We start from the raw sequence: 20,020 nt of genomic DNA on the forward strand, positions 1-20,020 counted from the left end.
GGCACCTCTTTCTTCCTTTCTTCTTTCGCTTCCTCCTTTATCCCTTCCCTTACGGCGCGGTTCAGGTGTCCAACGATATACGAGACAGATACTGCGCCATTTCTTTTCCCAAAAACCAATTATTATTATTATTATTATTATTATTATTATTATTATTATTATTATTCTCCTTACGCCAGAGCTAACGCTCAAACATTCGCTTTACAAGCTCAAAACGATCCTGTGAATTCTCTGTTTCCTCAGCAAGCCCTTCTAGTGAGGTTGAACACTGACTAGAACTGCCTCACTGGTCATCACCTCTGTTCACCAGGTTGTTCAATTCCACCAACACGCAGACACCCCCCCTCCCCTCTCTCTCTCCACATGCCTCTGGCGGATGCTCACCGCTGCGTCGTCACGTTAAGAAGCAAACAAAAAAAAGAGGCACAGCAGACTTGTTGCATCGCGGGTCAAGCGAATAAAGAGTAATATTCTGTACACGCTGGACATACTACTGCTTCGTCGCCAGCCAGCCAGAAGCGGCGGCCTCCCGGGTTTGTTGCGCAAGTCGGTCACACGCTGACACGCTTACCAAAGCCCGCATCCCGCCGGGCGACCTTCAAGGCTGCCCCTTTCGCAATGGGCGCTGGCCGGCCAACGACTCCGCCGGCAACCGGCCCCGCCTCAGGTCAGCGCAGGAAATGGAAGTCGAAAGTGGTCGCCGAAACCAGTTTGTCGCCGCCGCTTCCTGGCCGGCGGAAGCCGCTCGGCAGCGCCCATCTGTCCACCAGCGGTCCGTCGAAATGGCACTTCCTCATAACGAGGGCTGGATATTTTCGGGCACCGTTCTCCCTTTCACCGGCAGGGCCCACCCGTCGGAAGTTAAAACAAAGCGCCTCGGAGAGGATGGCAGGGTGCCGCTTCCGCCAAGCACGGAAGCGACGCCGGCCAACTCAAGCGTGCCGCCACGCGAGTACGGACACCGCGAAGCGCCGTTCCCGCCGGTGGCTTGCTCCTCGGGAGGACGCCGCACGATACTGTTACCCTCGACTTGCGGGAGCCACAGGTATGCATGCGGGGGCCAGCGATTGCCCTTTGCCACCTCGGCTCGAGTCAAACCACCGCCAATTAGCGCATACCACCAAGCGCCGCTGCTCCATTGCCCTTGACAATGAAGGAATAACGCAAGCTCTGCGACGATCTATCCTGAACCGCTTCGGCACTGCGCACCCTTCAAACCACGCGAGAGCCCTGGTGCGCTTGTTTAGGACAACATCAGCTGGCTTTTTGAAAGGACAAACACAAATTGTGGGTTCAAAAACGCACAGGCTGAATCACAGCGAGACCGGTCCACGAAGGCGAAACGAGTCGCGCCGCAAGACGAAGCTGCCCCGTGTGGCGATGAGTGAGGTCAGGAAAACGTCACACTGCTCGCCAAGTGGAACACGGGGGACCGCGGCCGATTGCTCAATTTCGTCGAGTGACCCGCTTCCGTTTCCTCCTGACACGGTCTCTGCGTCTGGAGCAGCCAGCCGTGGAACTCCCCGAAGGTGAACGCGCCGGCCGAAAGGGAAACGCCGCTCGGTTTGTTTCCGACCGCTATCTGCCAGTGGATAAGCGGCCCTTCCTCGGGCGTGCATGGTGCAGGAACTTCCCGAGCTTCTGCGCCACTAAGGACGACCGGCAGTGCGCACACTGCCGGCCGTCCTTGGCTCTTGGGGAGCCGGAAATCGTGCTGCCAGAGGAAAACTAACGTGCTGCCAGAGGACCTTCCCCTAATTGCTGTCCCGCCCGTTACTATAAACGTGGCCGACGGGTCGCCACCTGCGTCACTGCACTACACAGACATTTATTACGTGCACTGCAGCACGCCCTGGTCATGTATACGGAGAACGACATTTTATGATCTGCTAGCGTTTTATGGGCCAGTAATCGTACCTTTAGAAACGAATGGCACTGTTCAGCAACTACAAACACTGAGCAAGCATTTTAACATTTGCAAACGTGCAGCGAACCGCTTTGAGTCAGTGTCCGTGGCCTGCTCCACAAGAAAGAAAAAAAAGGAAATGATTTCATCTTCTCCGCAGCGTTTTTAAAGCCTATGCGAAGCACAAAAATCAGGCTGCCGCCGCATCTGCGCGCGAAATTTTTTTTTTGTTTCGAAATGCTGCTTTGGGGAGCCCACCTGTTGTGTGAATAAATTGGTTTTGTATTTAAACATGTCTAGGGGGGCGTCCGGCTAGGCAGACTTGCCCGACCCTACAAGCCCACCCTCATAATTGGGTATCTTAGCTCAACGGGTAAAACCCACTAGCGCGTAAATGAGATTCAGATTTACGGAGGAAAGATTTACCTGCGCACGCGCAGTGCGCGTGTGTGACTCTTTCTGGTTAATAATAATAATAATAATAATTGGTCTTGGGGGAAAGGAAATGGCGCAGTGTCTGTCTCATATATCGTTGGACACCTGAACCGCGCCGTAAGAAAAGGGATAAAGGAGGGAGTGAAAGAAGAAAGGAAGAGAGGTGCCGTAGTGGAGGGCTCCGGAATAATTTCGACCACCTGGGGATCTTTAACGTGCACTGACATCGCACAGCACACGGGCGCCTTAGCGTTTTGCCTCCACAAAAACGCAGCCGGACCTTCGTGCATGCCTGGTAGGGTTGTTTGATGCCATCACCTCGCATAATTTGTACACGTAATGCGCAATACGTCAAGCCTGAGTGTGAGATTGACAGCCAGCACGCCCCGATAGTTATGACTGGTTTCAAATTGACCACCTAGCTTTTTTTTATTTTTTCGGTACGCATAAATCTAACAGCCTACTGTACGCAGAGCCTAGCAACATGTGCCAAAGGTTTCTGCCCATTTTCTTAGTAAATACTACCAGCTTTTTGTTTGCGACTATATACAGTGCTCTTCACTACCTCCTTGAGGTAGTAACTTTCACTAGTCCTACATTTACTGCCTCCAGTTACTAAGAAGGTAGTGATCTGTGTGACAACTAACTGGTTAGTTAATCAGTTAATTATCCGACCTTTCTCTTAAGAGTGTAATAAGTGTAATAATCGTGGCAGGTCGTAACCGTAATACTCGCAAAATCGCACCTCGTCGTAATCCAAGCTGCAATTGGGGAAGGGGGGGGGGGGGGGGGGGATCGCGTGCGGTTCTGCTTGCACGGCGGACGTTTGCAGGCACAGGTCGACGACCAACAGTTTGTCATTGGTTCTGCGTCTCACACCGATTAATACAAAGTGTTTAGCTAAAACTAGGCGCTCATCTTTAATTAAAAAAAAAACGTGACTCAATCGTGCAATCAAGGAAACTTCGGCGATAAGCGTGCGCATCCGCTATCACGAAGCCATGGCACACTGTACGGACTCAAGAATGAAAATAAGGGGCATGACGCGCTGCCATCATAATATCAAGCAGGTGCGGGAAGTTACACATGCACTGTTAGCAGTTAGCACATACACGGAGTTTCACCTAAGAGTTTACACAATTAAAAAAAAAAAGTAGGCTTTTAGAGTTAGAGGCGCGCTTTTCTCGGCATAGCATTGCCAGCGGTGTAGTACATGAGAACACAACTAAGTCGTACAACAGCAGGCTGGTTAACCAACTATTAATGTTAGGCTCCTTAATTACAGAGAGGCGTGTAGCGCCGGGTACGTAATGTCCATATCAGTTTTTAAATTTCGAAAACGCGTTTACCCTCGGCTCTGTGGCCCAACAAATTTTGGCCATTTCGATAAGTTTACGTGAACTGGAGAGGCTGTTTTGCCTGCAATCTTTTCGAAAACGCATGCGCTGTGCAGCCAGACTGGTTGGGCCAGAGCGCCGAGGGTAACAGTGTTCTCGAAACTAAAAACTAATATGGATGGAACTTATAGTGGGCTACACGCCTTTCTATTATTAAGGGTCCTAATAGTAGTGGGTAAAAATTTAACTGTTCAATATTAGTTAAGCAGCATGCTAGTTAGCAAGTCTTATTCTGATGTGCCACACCGCGGACAACGCTATGCCGAAAAAAGCGCTCTTCCAACTAAAAAGGCCCATTTTTAAAAACTGTGTGAAGTGTTAGGTGCAACACCCTGTACACTACGTAAATGAATAATAATAATAATAAAAATAATTTGTTTTCGGGGAAAGGAAATGGCGCAGTATCTGTATCATATATCGATAGACACCTGAACCGCGCCGTCAAGGAAGGGATAAAGGAGGGAGTGAAAGAAGAAAGAGGTGCCGTAGTGGAGGCCTCCGGAATAATTTCGACCACCTGGGGATCTTTAACGTGCACTGACATCGCACAGCACACGGGCGCCTTAGCGTTTTTCCTCCATAAAAACGCAGCCGCCGCGGCCGGGTTCGAACCCGGCAACTCCGGATCAGCAGTCGAGAGCCCTAACCACTGAGCCACCGCGGCGGGTTACGTAAATAAAACAGAACTAAATTCACGTGTAACAAAACTAGTCATGATGTGTGTAATGAAAAAGCAAAATGGTATACGGAGAACGTCCCAAAGAGCCAAATGGGTTACGGGGGACGCCGTAGTGGAGGGCTCCGGATAATTTCCGACAATCTATTGTGCACTGACATCACACAGTACATGGGCGCCTTGCAATTCGCTTCCACCGAAACGCGGCCGCCGCGGGCTCAGCAGCCGGGCGCGCCAAACCAGTGAGCCACCGGGGCTCGCTCCTCAGCCTTGTAGCGGCGCACGAGTGGAAGCCATACCTCGGCACCACGAGAGGTGGCTCGATCACAACAACACCCGCAGCCACTCAATCACACTCGCACTCACAACCACCCACTCGCACTCATGACCACTCACTCTCACAAACACTCACTCGCACCAACACCCTCGACAGAATACTCACACGCATGTCCACTCACTCACTTTTTCCTTGTTTGCCGACAAGAGAGCGCATATATCGGCGGACACCTGAACCGCGCCGTAAGGGAAGGGATAAAGGAGGGAGTGAAAGAAGAAAGCAAGAATAGGTGCCGTAGTGGAGGGCTCCGTTAAAGATCCCCAGGTGGTCGAAATTATTCCGGAGCCCTCCACTACGGCACCTCTTTCTTCCTTTCTTCTTTCACTACCTTCTTTATCCCTTCCCTTACGGCGCGGTTCAGGTGTCCGCCGATATATGAGACAGATACTGCGCCATTTCCTTTCCCCAAAAACCAATTATTATTATTATTATTATTAAGAGAGCGGATGAGAGATTTACTAGGGTCATTTTTTTTTTACCCCCACTAGCTACACTAGCGTAGCATGGGTCCTTTTTTTTCCCCAGTGTAGAAAAAGTGTAGCTCCGCCCACCTACATGAACGTACTTCTTTTACGCGTAGTGTAGCACGATAACTACACTTTGTACACTGCTTTGTTTGGAGGTGTAGGCTAGCAGACGAAAAAAGAAGGCGCGCGTTTCAAACGCCCAACGCCATTTTGCGACTGTAAATGTCGCGAGCGGTTGCAGCGCAGACTGGCAAGTCTTAGAAGTTCGTCCACCTGGACGATGGCAGCGTTGTAGCGGTGCACCCACGAGACGGACAGTGACAACCTTAACTTCTGCGAAGATAAAAACTGCTTACACGTCAGAATGTGCGTATATTAGTCTGCCGAACGCTACTTCGCTTTTAGGTAAGCCGCGTTCGTTCCGTTTGTATCGGCGCTGAGCGACCCACGTGAAGAAAGGTATTTGGCGTGCATGGTCGTCCACGTATCTGTGTATGTTAGTGTGAAGCTTCCCTACGCTTACAGTATCGCCTTTCACGTCTACGTATTAATACGGCGGCGCCTCAAAGCGGTCGGTCAGACCGCTGGCTGAGAGCCGAGGAACAGCCATCGAAAGTCGCACCCCATATTGCGCGGAACGCGGCGGTTTGAACGCGTCGTAGAACGCTGTTTCACGACAGAAGCATGGATGCTTTGTATTTCGCACGAGGAACCCGTCGTCGACCCTTCATCCGAAGATGAACTTACTGTGCAAGAAACTTAGTGACAGCTGCGTGATACGCTCCATGCATCCGCAGAGCAGACGATACAAGTTAGTTTGTTGCGCTCCATTCGAGGGGAAACAAAAAAGGCCCTTTGCAGCCCTTTGCATTTCTCTAGTCCCGCCGCGGTGGCTCAGTGGTTAGGGCGCTCGACTACTGATCCGGAGTTCCCGGGTTCGAACCCGACCGCGGCGGCTGCGTTTTTATGGAGGAAAAACGCTAAGGCGCCCGTGTGCTGTGCGATGTCAGTGCACGTTAAAGATCCCCAGGTGGTCGAAATTATTCCGGAGCCCTCCACTACGGCACCTCCTTCTTCCTTTCTTCTTTCACTCCCTCTCTTATCCCTTCCCTTACGGCGCGGTTCAGGTGTCCAACGATATATGAGACAGATACTGCGCCATTTCCTTTCCCCCAAAAAAAACAATTATTATTATTATTATTTCTCTAGCGTAGAAACGCCACGCAAAAACGTTTTGCAGTATACATTTCTTCATTTTATCTTATAATAAATTACGACGGCTCAAAAATTCAGAGGTTGTCTGCTCCCGAGGACGACGGCGCTCCGTATCATGCTATTGGCTGATGCTCGTGCAGACGAGTGAGTGCAGCGCCTCACGTCATAGCTTTAGCCCCGCCCTCCACTGGCCTACACGAGCTTGCACGAAGTGTAGGTTAAAAAACAGCCCTACTGCTGCAGCTCACTGCGCTCGTGGCTTCCAAACGCGTGGCGCCAAATTTGAACACCCGAAATGAATACTGAGATGAACAGAGGGAAAATGCACACTTAATCGAAATCTAATCAATTAATGATTAATGAAAATTGTTAAGCGTGAATTAACATGAACGATGAATTAAGGGTGTCAATGGTTAATTAAGAGGAATTAAGAGAACCTAGAGCGCCTGTTCAGCCCATCTGATTTTTCATTGTACAGAATATGTAGTGCCATCGAAATCGAGCTCGATACGTATAATATGAAACCTTCGAAGCCACGACTCCAAACTTCATGCTTGGTAGTGTTATAGAAATCAAGCTTGTTGCTGCAGCTGCTCCTTCATGCCGTGCTAGAGAACATGGACATGTGCGCTCGTTATGAGCGTAACTTCTGTTTAACTACGTAATCTATTTAAGTCGGGTACGTTAGCGCACTGGCACAGCTGAATCACAACTCAACAACACATTAGTCTGCTAACTTAGCTGTTAGGCGGAGCAGCTTGAAAGCAGTCAAACACAAATACGGGCTATGGATTTTTGAAGCCGTTTTCTTTGTTTTGTCTTCGCCCGATTTCCATCCAAGCGTGACACCACGGCTTCCGCACGTGCTATGTTCTCACGCGCATCACGAGCCAACAGCACACGTCAGGCAGCCTTCGCCACGCACCACCACTGTACAGCATGTTTTTCATGCGCTACGCTCTTTGAAATAATAATAATAATAATAATAATAATAATTGGTTTTGGGGGGAAAGGAAATGGCGCAGTATCTGTCTCATGTATCGTTGGACACCTGAACCGCGCCGTAAGGGAAGGGATAAAGGAGGGAGTGAAAGAGGAAAGGAAGAAGGAGGTGCCGTAGTGGAGGGCTCCGGAATAATTTCGACCACCTGGGGATCTTTAACGTGCACTGGCATCGCACAGCACACGGGCGCCTTAGCGTTTTTCCTCCATAAAAACGCAGCCGCCGCGGTCGGGTTCGAACCCGGGACCTCCGGATCAGTAGTCGAGCGCCCTAACCACTGAGCCACCGCGGCGGGTCCGCGTGCAGATGCTGTGTTCGCGCGCTGATGCCGTGGTGCTTAACTACGCGTTCAGTGGTTGTGTGACATCATGTTTAAGCCGACTGTGCCATCGCATAGGTTTGGTTTGGTTTATGGGAGTTTAACGTCCCAAAGCGACTCAGGCTATGAGAGACGCCGTAGTGAAGGGCTCCGGAAATTTCGACCACCTGGGGTTCTTTAACGTGCACTGACATCGCACAGTACACGGGTCTCTAGAATTTCGCCTCCATCGAAATTCGACCCCCGTGGCCGGGATCGAACCCGCGTCTTTCGGGACGGCAGCCGAGCGCCATAGCCACTCAGACACCGCGGCGGCAATAAACCACCGTGGCAGAAGCAGTGGTGGAACTGACAGCAGGCTGCTTGTAGCAGCTTTTGAAGCAGAAAAAGAGTGTTTTGTACCAAAATTTCAGCTCTAGCAGCACGAAAAAAAAGGAGTTATGCCAAAATTTCATCTTTTGGAAAGTTGAGATGTTCACTGTAAAACAAACACAAAAATAAAATAACCCTACAAGTGTTGTACAGACGCTAGCGCCAATTCATCCTTCAGTTACGTTCATAGCGGATGGCGGACCAGTTACGGATTCAGCGGAGGCTTCTCCAAATAGCCGGGACGGAAGTTGCTCGCGCTTTCCTCCCCCTGATCCAACCGCAAGTTTCTGAAGAGACTCTCTCTCTGACCCATTCAGCTAGGTCTGGACCTCTGAGGAGAACGGATGCCTCCTGACGTTACCGTCACACTCAAGCCCTCGCCGCGCCAGGGCCACCCTCCCGCCGGACCTTTGGACGAGCTCGAGGACACCAGCGGCCTTCCGCCCCTACCAGGGCTTCCCCACCGGCCGCGTCCCTACTTAAGTAGGCCTCTCTACCCGTCGGCCGTCGTTGACAGCTGCCCGCTGTGCTGATCCCGGGTGCGGGAGCGGCCTTCCTGCTGCCCACCCCACGCGGGGCCTCTTCTTGCCGCTCTTGATGGCGGTTTCCTGCGACTTCGTCATGCTGCCCCCCCTGGTGCAGCCTCCAGCGGTCTTCCCAGGCTCCCATCCTGCGCCCCTGCTACAGCCCGCCGGACCTCGTGGCGCCTGACGCCACTGCTGTGCTTACAGCCCCCTGCGCGGCGCTGCTACCCGGTAGCAGTTTTCTGCGGTATCCACCTGCTGCCGCGTGGGCCAGCCAACGTGGCGGCCGCCTGCTGACATCCTGCCCTCTCCTGGTGCCTATATATGCTGCTGCTGCGGTGGACCTGCGCTGCCCATGGTGACTCCGGAGAGAAAGCTGCCCGCAAAGCTCAGCGACGACGTCGACAGTATCACCCCCATTCCCTTCCCCTCGGACGGCAAGAGTGATCCCACGAATCGGGCAACATACGTCGCGTCCAGTACCGCCCTCCCAAGAATATCCGAAAGTGACAACCACCACTACTAACCCATTTGTATTTCTAACCCGCGCGGCCGTTGCACCGCCGCGCATCCCTTACGTATTTCGCAAGCTTCGTCACTCGTACTAGACGTTCTTAGCATACCGGAGACGTCCTAGCGGAGACGTATACCGGTTTACCGGACCCCTCTTGCGCATTGTTGGGTTGAGGGGGAGCCACTGCGCGTGCGCGAGAGGGGTCCGGTAAACCGGTATACGTCTCCGGTATGCTAAAAACGTCTATTACCTCGGGCGCTGTCGCCTGCTTTTTGGCGCCGGTCACAGCCACTTTGGCGTCGTGTCCCTTCATGTGTTGGCGATGTCCGTGCTGCGAATGCAACAGTAGAGCGTTATAGCATATCGTTACCGTGTTTACGCTACCGTTCACCGGGCCCTGCAAGCGACGTCTGCGCATGCGCCGCCACTTACCAGTCCGCAAGCACTTTACGGGATCTCGTTTAGCGTAGCGGAGAGTTAGCGTTCGCTCGTAAACAAACATGGCGGCGCCCTGCACGGCCGCTTCGCACCAGATACAGCACCGCCGCCGCGTTCTTCGGCGCCATTTCTCGCTATAAATGAAGGCATTCGCTTTTAATTTACACTCTCACCCATACGTCGAAGTTAAAGTAAAAACTAGGCCATATTTTTTAGATAATTTGCCGATTTTTGAGCAGCTAATGTAACAGTAGCTTGGTTTGGGCTAGTTGGTAACAGTTCTTAGAAAACATGGCGCAAAAAGGACACGGACGACACAGAAGTGGACAGGACAGGCGCTAACTTGCAACTTTATATTTCGAAAAGCCACCACGTCTAATATATAGGAGCCGATCACCACCATCAAGCGATGAGCATGCGCAAAGAAGAGCACAATCAGGATTACAGCGTGTGAAAAATAAGCAAAAAATTACGATAAAATAACAAAATGAAAGCACGGTGCCGGGGGAACACTGAAAGAAAAGAGACATCGTGTACTGAAACTTACTGCAAAAAGCGCTTTACAAGCTTGTCAAGGTTAAGAACCAAACAGATAACGCGGCAAAAAGGGAGATAAACAGAGATAAACAGATCTGTTTATCTCCCTTTTTGCCGCGTTATCTGTTTGGTTCTTAACCTTGACAAGCATGTAAAGCGCTTTTTGCAGTGTGTAAAGCTCTTTTTGCAGTGTTATCTCCCTTTTTGCCGCGTTATCTGTTTGGTTCTTAACCTTGACAAGCTTGTAAAGCGCTTTTTGCAGTAAGTTTCAGTACACGATGTCTCTTTTCTTTCAGTGTTCCCCCGGCACCGTGCTTTCATTTTGTTATTTTATCGTAATTTTTTGCTTATTTTTCACACGCTGTAATCCTGATTGTGCTCTTCTTTGCGCATGCTCATCGCTTGATGGTGGTGATCGGCTCCTATATATTAGACGTGGTGGCTTTTCGAAAGATTGAGTAGTTAAGCCTGACTATATGCCGTGTACATAGCCAAATAGCAACGACTACACTGCAGCTCTTCAGTTTCGTGCCCGATTTAACATTTTTCTTTATTTTCATTATTTTTTCCTAGAAAAAAAAAAGACTGGTAATTCCATTGCTATATTCACCAGTAATTGCAGAAAATAAAAAGTTTCTCCGGCCCGGTGTTGGCGCGCTTTAACTCACTGCCACTAGATGGCGCCACAGTGTTCGCATCCAAACACATAAAGAAGCGACGATTCGGCACGGCAAAAAGGTGTCGTAGTTGTGCTTTTTTTACAGTGCTCGCAACGCAATGTGCGCTGTGTATGCAATTGCAAGCTTACTGAGGTCGACGTAGTGAAATTGTCAACTGGCCAGGGCAGGAAAAGGTGTCTAGCTTCACGGGCACATTTGAAAAGCCGCTGAGTCAGCTGTTAGCTGACGTGTAGTCGGTACGTCTTTATATGCAGGGAAAAAGATTATCAAAGTGTAGCATTTCACTTCATAGAAATGATTGCAATGCATCCGTATTTTTTTATCATTAAAAGCTGGGCATCTGCAATCATCATCACTCGTTTTAGCCTTACGGTAACTCGTTACGGGAGAGACGACACGCTAAGACGTCTGCTGGCGTGCGCCGCGCTAACCGGAAAGTCTGGCGTCCGGTAACACGGTAAACGGTAACGTAAACACGGTAACGCGTTCTGAAAATGTCAGCTGCGCCGTTTGAAGTAAACTTAACACCTCTGCTGCGTCGACACACATTAGACTTTTAATATAGCGTACGAGCGCTTACGTACGTACGTTATGCGCACGCAGCGGGAGCTTACAGTAGAAACCGCACGAGCACTTTTTAGTTTACTGTACGCCAACCACGAACGCAATGATAGGACAAGGTCGCAGTGGTGCCAATCTGGTGTTAAAATGTAAAAATAATTTGTGAGATATTTTTCGCACTTAGCCAAGGTTATTCAAGTCGCACCGCGTAGGTAGCCTGTTCCACGGCCAGCTCAGCCGGGCCAGGGCCTAATTTTTTTTTAGGTAACTCAACCGAGCAACGTTTTTAAAAACGTCCCGGTTGCATACTAGCGTTATTTCGAACCTCTACCGCCTACCGCCGAAACGGCTACTTTTGGCAAGGATACCACTACCCTTGTGTAAGAATCCAAATAAAGGAAATCCACACTCGGAGGTGCCTTGTTAGGGCTAGGAACGGCGGAATCGTCACACAGAATCGAAAACAGGGCACGTTTATCCCTCATTCGTTATGTTGTCGGCGAGAGGAGGCAAAGCGAATATCACGTGTACCACCTAAAGGCACAACATTGAAGAATTCTATCCGAAGCGGGTGACAAGGGCGCCGCCATGTTGACAACGCTACCTTTCCTAGCGTAAGTATGAGAACGCACGCTAAATTAGAAAAACAGCGTACGGAACATGAACGTACGTGAAGGCTCGACTTGAAATAGCGTTTGGCGCATGCGCAGTAGGAAGGACGCCATTTTATAGTGTTCGCTACCCCTTCGCCTACGTACGCTCTACTAAAAGTCTACAATCTGCATTGTGCGGAATGTTGCAACGCAGACATGTGTATTTTGAGAAATATCTGCTTTTAACTGAAACTGGAAGGATATATTTGTCAATAAAACCATGAAAATTACAACCGTGCGCAAATATCTGCGTGACGCACAGCCATCGTACGTACCACATGCTATCCCAAGGCCTTGGCAAGATTGCAAGACGCGCACAATCCTCGTTTTCAACCAGGGGGGGGGGGGGGGGGGGGGTAAACAGTGTACAAGGCTCTGCTCTGTCCTTCCTGGCTATCGCTCCCCTCTACATACTTCTCCTCGCTATCCTGCAGCCGGGTCCTCAAGATAGTTGACAGCAATTGCCGCGGCCGGCAACATTCTTTTCCTTCTTTTTTCTTTAAAATAAACCACTGCCATGCCGTGGGGGTCCAAGCAGTCCAGGAAAACATGCTTAATCGTTTCCTTCCTTTAACACAAAAAGCAGTGAACGCCTCACGGTACATATAATCCCCTCTCCTGCAACCACGTTTTTATGGGCAAAGCGCAGCTGTGCAAAAAAAGGAAAGGTTTGGGCTGCAGCAGAAATCTTTTTTCTAACTCTTTTTAGAACATCTTGCCCTGAACCTGCAGCCTACATGTTCCTGTGCAATGGTGAAGGAAAGACCCAAGCGAAAAAAAAAAAAAAACGTTGGGTCCAATTGGTCGCAAATGGAACGTCCCGACCGGAGCATTCAATTCGTCGAAAATTGAAAATTGGTTTTTAAGGAGAGGTAATGCCGCGGTAATTGTCTTACATATCTCCGTGGTCACCCGAACCGCGCCGTAACAGAACGGGGGAAAGGAGGGAGTGAAAGAAGAAAGGAAGAAAGAGGTGCCGTAGTGGAAGGCTAATGATAATAATTGGTTTTTTGAGTAAAGGAAATGGCGCAGTATCTGTCTCACATATCGGCAGACACCTGAACAGCACCGTATAAGGGAACGGATAAAGGAAGGGGTGAAAGAAGAAAGGAAGAGGTGCCGCAGTGGAGGGCTCCGGAATAAGTTCGACCACCTGGGGATCTTTAACGTGCACTGGCATCGCACAGCACACGGGGCCCTTTTGCATTACCGACCGCGGCGGCTGCGTTTTTGTGGAGGAGAAACGCTAAGGCGCCCGTGTGCCGTGCGAGGTCAGTGCACGTTAAAGATCCCCAGGTGGTCGAAATTATTCCGGAGCCCTCCACTACGGCACCTCTTCTTCCTTCTTTCACCCCCTCCTTTATTCCTTCCCTTACGGCGTGGTTCAGGTGTCCAACGATATATATGAGACAGATACTGCGCCACTTCCTTTCCCCAAAAACCAATTATTATTATTCGCCTCCATTGAAATGCGGCCGCGGTCGGGTCCGAACCCGGGTGCTCCGGCTGAGTAGACGAGCGCCTTGACCACTGAGCCACCGCGGCAAGGGGACCCGATTTCGCACTAGTCCGCGCATAAAGTAGATGCCGTGCGAACACCCTCCGTGCCCGCGTGTCACTCTGCCGTTGTCATGGAGATTAATACGCCGTTATTCTGCCACGAACCGCTATGAACGTAACTGAAGGAGGAATTGGCGCTAGCATCCGTAATTCGGGGCCGCTGGGAGGCACGAGTTACGTGCACTGGAGAGGTTGCTTTGCCTGCAAGCTTCTCGAAAGAGCATGTATTTTTGCGCAACGTAGGCATAATTTGTCGGGCCACAGCGCCGATGGTAACACCGTTTTCGAAATTATAAAAACTGATGTGATATTACTTGCGGTGGGCTACAAGCCTCTAAGTAATTAAGGAGGCTAACAGCAATAGTTAACAAGTAAACTTCTCAATATTAGTTAATCAACCTGCTATTTAGCACGTCCTAGCTGTATTCTTATGTACTGCACCACTGACAACGCTATGCCGAAAAAAAAAGCATATTTTTTAAAAATCGTATAGCCTTAGGCAAAACATATACAGTGTGTCCCAGCTAACTTTAGCCAGGGTATAAAAATACGCCGAGGCACTCTAAGACGACGCGACCAAATGCATGCTGCTGGCTACTGTATGGAGCAAGTCACACTATTTTTAGTGTTGTGCTTAATTGCATGATTAGGCTATAGTAATTAACCAACTTCGCAAGCGAAGAAGGTAGGCGAAAAGGTCCAATGAGTAAGTTGTAGAACGGTCCGCGAAGCGTCCAACTGAACAGTTTGTAACTTTCCATCCATTACGTATCGGCTTCTTTTCGCTCACTGCAGGTGCCTGCGAAATACAAAAAAAAAAAAATATCCCACGTGCCATGCCCGCTTACGGGACGCGATTGCAGTGCTTTCAAACGCTATGCAGGAACGAACACATCATTTAGCCCGGTGTGCTACCGCTTAAAAGGCGTCAGGGCAGCGGCGGGCTGCGCGATTTACGCTAGCGGTACGCTTCTCCGACGGCGCCCGATGATATCGACAAGCAGACACAGTCCTTATCGCTGGCACTCCCGTAATCGCAAAGCCGGCGCGTGCGTCGCAGCCCCGCCACCTTTTAAGGAGCGGCGCACTCGGCTAAATGAGCTGTTTGTTTGTAGGGCGAAACGTCTGAGAGCTCCGCAATCGTGGCGCGCAAGCGGGCATGTCACGTGGCATTTTTCGTATTTCGCGGGCATCTGCGGAGTGCGAAAAAAACCCGATAAGTAATAGATGGAAAGGTAGAAAATGTTCAGCGGGACGTTTCGCGGACCGTTCTACGATTTCCTCATTGAACTTTATCGCCTATCTTCATTGCTTGAGAAGTTAATTAATTTCGACTAATTATGCAGTTCAGCCCAATACAAAAAATAGTGCGAGTTGCTCCATACAATAGCCAGCAACATGCATTTGGTCGCGTCGTCTCCAGCGTTCAGAATTTATCGTAAAGACAGGCCCACCAGGGCCGGTGTAGTTAGTAGCTGTAGTAATCAAATCGGACGTAGCAACCGTTCGTCTTCCTGACCTAGATGACGTAGAATGTTTATGCTGAATGGTGAAGCAATTTGAGCATGTCCTCTTATTGTATGCAGAATATAGACCACCAGAATCGACGCCCGATCTTCTAATAAAACTAACGGATCATATGGCCCATCAAGCAAATATAAGATGATAGTGGCTGGAGACTAAAACTTTCCATGCATTGACTGGCACCGTTTGCTTTCCAGTGCCGACTCCGCAATTGATTCCAATACTATATTTGATATCATGTTTGAGAATAATCTCGTTCAACTTGTCAGTAAGCCTACACGTGTAGGCAATTCGTCTAGTTCTATTCTTGATTTAGATTTTCTTCATAGTGCTTTTGATGATTATGAAGTGTCTGCGGATTCCGGCTTATCCGATCATAAAATGGTATCTCTTTGCCCAGCACTTGGTCCCAAATCTGTTAGAAATGATCCAGCGGTTAGAACAGTTAAAACGAGATTTTGGGCGTGCTGACGACGATGCCATTTTAGATTACTTAGATTCTCAGTTTGCTGACTTCTCTGATGACGCTGCTGTTCTCTGGAACAAATTTAAGAATTTACGCCACTTTTGTGAGTAACTTTGTACCTGACAAAATAAAGAAAAGGGCCAAACATACGCCACGGATGAACGGGCATATAATACATTTAAAACATGAGGATTCATAGCGCACAGAATACACAGGACACAACACAAGCGCTATGAATCCTCATGCTGATTACCCACTAGCCCGAACCCTGACCCTTCTACATTTAAAACGGAAGGCCAAACGCCTAAGCAAGAAAAGAACAGCATCTCATGCTTTCAGCGAAGCTCTTTCCGACGCCATTATATGTGCAAAGTCTTTATTTTAACACCACTCTCCCGAGCTTCATTTCTGAGGATCCTCAAGGCTTCCGGAACTTTATGAAGGAAAGCAAAATGCATGTGCAACAAATATCTCAAAACGGTGCAGTAGCCACTAATCCCAACACTTTAACGAACATTTTCACAGTGCTTTCTCCACCCCCGCTGAACATTCATTTTCAACATTCCCGTCACATTTCCCGAATACCACTGATTTGATTTCACACGAAGGAGTGCTGAACATGCTGCTCAGACTTGAACCTTCACCGGGACCTGATGATATACCAGGCGCATTCCTTCGCCGTTTCGCCGAAACACGGAGCAAATTCCCGGTAGTTATATTTCAAGCTTCCATTAGAACTGCGTCCATACCTGACGATTGGAAGACTGCACGTGTGGTGCCCGTCCTGAAGAAGGCTGACCCACTTTCTTTATCCAATTGCCGCCCCATATCTATATTATGCTCTTCTTGTAAGTTCATGGAGCACATCGCGGCTAAAATAATTTCAAAATTTCTTGAAGAAAATAACATTCTGTCGCAACACCAGCATGGCTTCCGGAAAGGGTTCTCTACGATTACTCAGTCATCCTATTTCACTTTCTAGCTGCCGTCGTGGATAGGGCCGGCCAGGTAACTAATTTTTTTGAGATTTCAGCAAGGCCTTCGACCTAGTTACCCAAAATAAATTGAGAAACTCAACTGATACGACTGCGAGATTTTATTAATGCTTGGGTATCAATGTGTTTAACACAACGCAAACAGTACGTAACTATTAACGGAGATGATTATTGCGCCCTTCCGGTCACATCTGGTGTCCCTCAGGGCAGTGTGCTTGGGCCACTGCTGTTTTTGATATATTGCAACGACATTGTAGATGTGATTGATGAACCTGTATAGATTCGCGTGTATGCTGTTGACTGTATTATTTTCAATGAGATCCGGTCAGCTGACGATCAGGCAATACTAAACACGACCCTTAACAGGTAATATCCACGCATCGTGTAGTCGATGGGGCATGAAACTTAACTTTGAGAAGACTGTCCTACTACGTGTTACAAGAAAACTTAATCCATTTATATTCTCTTCTTTTCTGGGTTCCGGAGAAATTACTCAAGCAAACGAATATAAATATCTCGGTGTTACATTAAGAAACAACCTAAGCTGGAACACTCACATTTCTAACACATGCTCGTCTGCCTTACGAAAAATTACTTGTTGTGCCATAAACCAAAAGATACACCACTTCAGGTTAAGAGACTAGCATACGAAACCTTTATAAGGACTAAATTGCAATATGCGTGCATTGTCCGCCGCGGTGGCTCAGTGGTTAGGGCGCTCGACTACTGATCCGGAATTCCCGGGTTCGAACCCGACCGCGGCGGCTGCGTTTTTATGGAGGAAAAACGCTAAGGCGCCCGTGTGCTGTGCGATGTCAGTGCACGTTAAAGATCCCCAGGTGGTCGAAATTATTCCGGAGCCCTCCACTACGGCACCTCTTTTTCCTTTCTTCTTTCACTCCCTCCTTTATCCCTTCCCTTACGGCGCGGTTCAGGTGTCCAACGATATATGAGACAGATACTGCGCCATTTCCTTTCCCCGAAAACCAATTATTATTATGGGATCCGTATACTGTCACTAACACAAAAGCACTTGAGCGGATCCAAAGGAAAGCTGTGCGATTCATGTTTTCGCAATACAGTCGAACTGCTTCAGTCTCTGCATTAATGCAGTCGAATTTAATGCCAACCCTTCAGTCCCGGCGCAAGTTTCTTCGTTTGAAATTCTTATTTGGGTTATTTAACCACTAACTTAGAATAAATTCTTCACCGTATCTTATACTACAGAACACACTCCTGCCCCTTTCTCTGGCCACGTGCTTTGCAAAGACTAACTGATCTCAGCACTCTTTCTTTCCGCAAACCATCAGTGATTGGAACAGCTTACCAGCTTCGTGTGTACGGTCTCTTGGCCTGATAAGTGACCATTATTAGCTGTTTTTTTTAGCTTGTTTTTTGTAGGGATAGCTACATTACGGTGGCATTTCGAGCCTTCAACGTGGCGGCGCCGCCACGCTGTCCCGTGGTTGGTCACGTGGTGCGGCGCGGCGCCGTGGCTGATCACGTGGTTCGTCACGTGACCAAGTTCCACTCTGCCAGCTGTAGCTATATCGCGTCCCTCCAGGTTTAACCAGAGCTAAACCACCGCCAATTTTTTTTTCCTTTCCATGTCATTTCCCGCAGCTCGTGTTTGCATTCTGGTATTATTGCTCAATTTGTGATCTCTTTCTGTAATACACTCCTGCTTGGGCCTCACGGGATGCAGCATGTCATGAAAAATTTATATATATATATATATATATATATATATATATATATATATATATATATATATATATATTAGCAGACAAGGTAAAGGAAATGAGGGGCTCGTTTGACAAACTTATGAAGGGAGCCAGCAGTCACCGAAACCAAGGTGCATAGGGGAATATTTAATTTTAAAATTTTTAACATTCCCTTATGCAGCTTGGACTCGGTGACTGTTGGCTCCCTTCATAACTCTCTCTCTCTCTCTCTCTCTCTCTCTCTCTAACACACACACACACACACACCGCAGCGCATAAAGCCTGGACTCCATGTACGCGAAAACTCACGCGAAGGCGACAGCGACGAGCGACGCCGTCGCGCGAAGCAAAATGCAAGTGTCGTTTGCCGTGTCGCTCGGATCTGCACCCACAGAAAATTTCGCTCGTCGCCCGGAAGTCCCCCACGCGACTGACCAATCAGAGCCCCACAAAGCCGCTTCCGGTTTGTCTACGGTTGGTCACGGGTACATCTCACGAAACCCTACCAGCGCGTCGTCTTGGTCGTCGCCACCGTCGAGAAAATATTTGGTTTTGTAGCTTACAGGCAGACCAGCATGATTTAAATAATTAAAACAATCTAACAGCATTAGGCTAACATCATTTGGAGCGGGCTACGCGAGCGGGCGTACTGCAGGGAGAGATGCGTGTCGAGCCGCGGGTACCGGCGCTCGATACACCGTGCCGCTGCGCTCCAACTGTGCAGAAACACTCGCGGCGCGCATTCTCACTTGTATATTACAGTTTGCTCACGTACAATCAGATTGCGGTGACAGTTTATGGGAGTGTTTTTACTAAGCCGGAGGGAGCACATCTCCCCCGTGAATCCGTGATGTGAGACTTCGTCTCCGCAAGCACGCCGTTGGTTATCTCCACTGCCGCTACACCGCTGCCGCGGAGGAAATATTCCTTTGACCCCGACTATGAGGCACTCACAAAATTTTAAGAGAGAGAACAGGTTAAGGGCGTGTTTCTAAGCTTGAGTGCGCAAAGCACGGAGTCCGCTGCGCACGTCGCGGGTGCGCGTCGCCTGCCGCCTTCGCTTGCATGGAGGTTGCCCACAAGCGACGGAGCGAGCGTCGCCGTGCCGCCTTGTCGCGTCGCTCGCTCTTTCGCGTACGTGGAGTCCAGGCTTGAAGGTGTTTTTGTTCGACTTTCCTGCTTGCGTGACGCTTTCCTCTGGTGCGAACGTGAAGTGCACCGTACCAGACAGCGCTCAGACACTGCAGCGCGGTGGCAAGGTGATACCAGCTGTGGGCGGAGCCTGGGTGAAGCGGGCCACCCGTGCTTGCCAGGCATGGGCAGTACCTTCGACACTACCTTTCCATATATTCTGTGCATCGGTATTAGGTATCGCTTGCAACCACGTTTTTATGGGCAAAACGCAGCTGTGCAAAAAAAAAGGAAAGGTTTGGGCTGCAGCAGAAATCTTTTTCTAACTCTTTTTAGAACATCTTGCCCTGGACCTGCACCCTACATGTTCCTATGCAATGGTGAAAGAAAGACCCAAGCGAAAAAAAAAAAACGTTGGGTCCAATTGGTTGCAAATGGAACGTCCCGACCAAAGCATTCAATTCGTCGAAAATTGAAAATTGGTTTTTGAGGAGAGGTAATGCCGCGGTAATTGTCTCACATATCTCCGTGGTCACCCGAACCGCGCCGGAAGAGAACGGGGGAATGGTGGGAGTGAAAGAAGAAA

General features: G+C 49.3%; 1 protein-coding gene and 2 non-coding genes across 5 annotated transcripts in view; all 3 read right to left on the reverse strand.

Annotated features, from left to right (window-relative positions):
- LOC144112662 (M-phase inducer phosphatase 1-B-like) overlaps positions 1-20,020 on the reverse strand; it is a 179,030-nt gene that overhangs the window by 68,047 nt on the left and 90,963 nt on the right. Inside the window, exon 1 of one of the 3 annotated variants that reach the window (XM_077645474.1) lies at positions 572-696. The exons of the other annotated variants lie outside the window; for them this stretch is intronic. Within the exon in view, the coding sequence (XP_077501600.1) occupies positions 572-583 (12 nt within the window). The 5' untranslated portion in view covers positions 584-696. Of the gene's footprint in view, positions 1-571; positions 697-20,020 lie in introns of those variants that run through there. 3 annotated transcript variants of the gene reach the window in all.
- TRNAS-GCU (transfer RNA serine (anticodon GCU)) lies at positions 4,331-4,402 on the reverse strand. Its single transcript has one exon. It is a non-coding gene; the product is annotated as a tRNA-Ser (tRNA).
- Positions 7,657-7,728, reverse strand: TRNAS-ACU (transfer RNA serine (anticodon ACU)). Its single transcript has one exon. It is a non-coding gene; the product is annotated as a tRNA-Ser (tRNA).

Source organism: Amblyomma americanum, chromosome 1 (assembly GCF_052857255.1).
Source record: "Amblyomma americanum isolate KBUSLIRL-KWMA chromosome 1, ASM5285725v1, whole genome shotgun sequence".
Taxonomy (NCBI): Eukaryota; Metazoa; Arthropoda; class Arachnida; order Ixodida; family Ixodidae; genus Amblyomma; species Amblyomma americanum.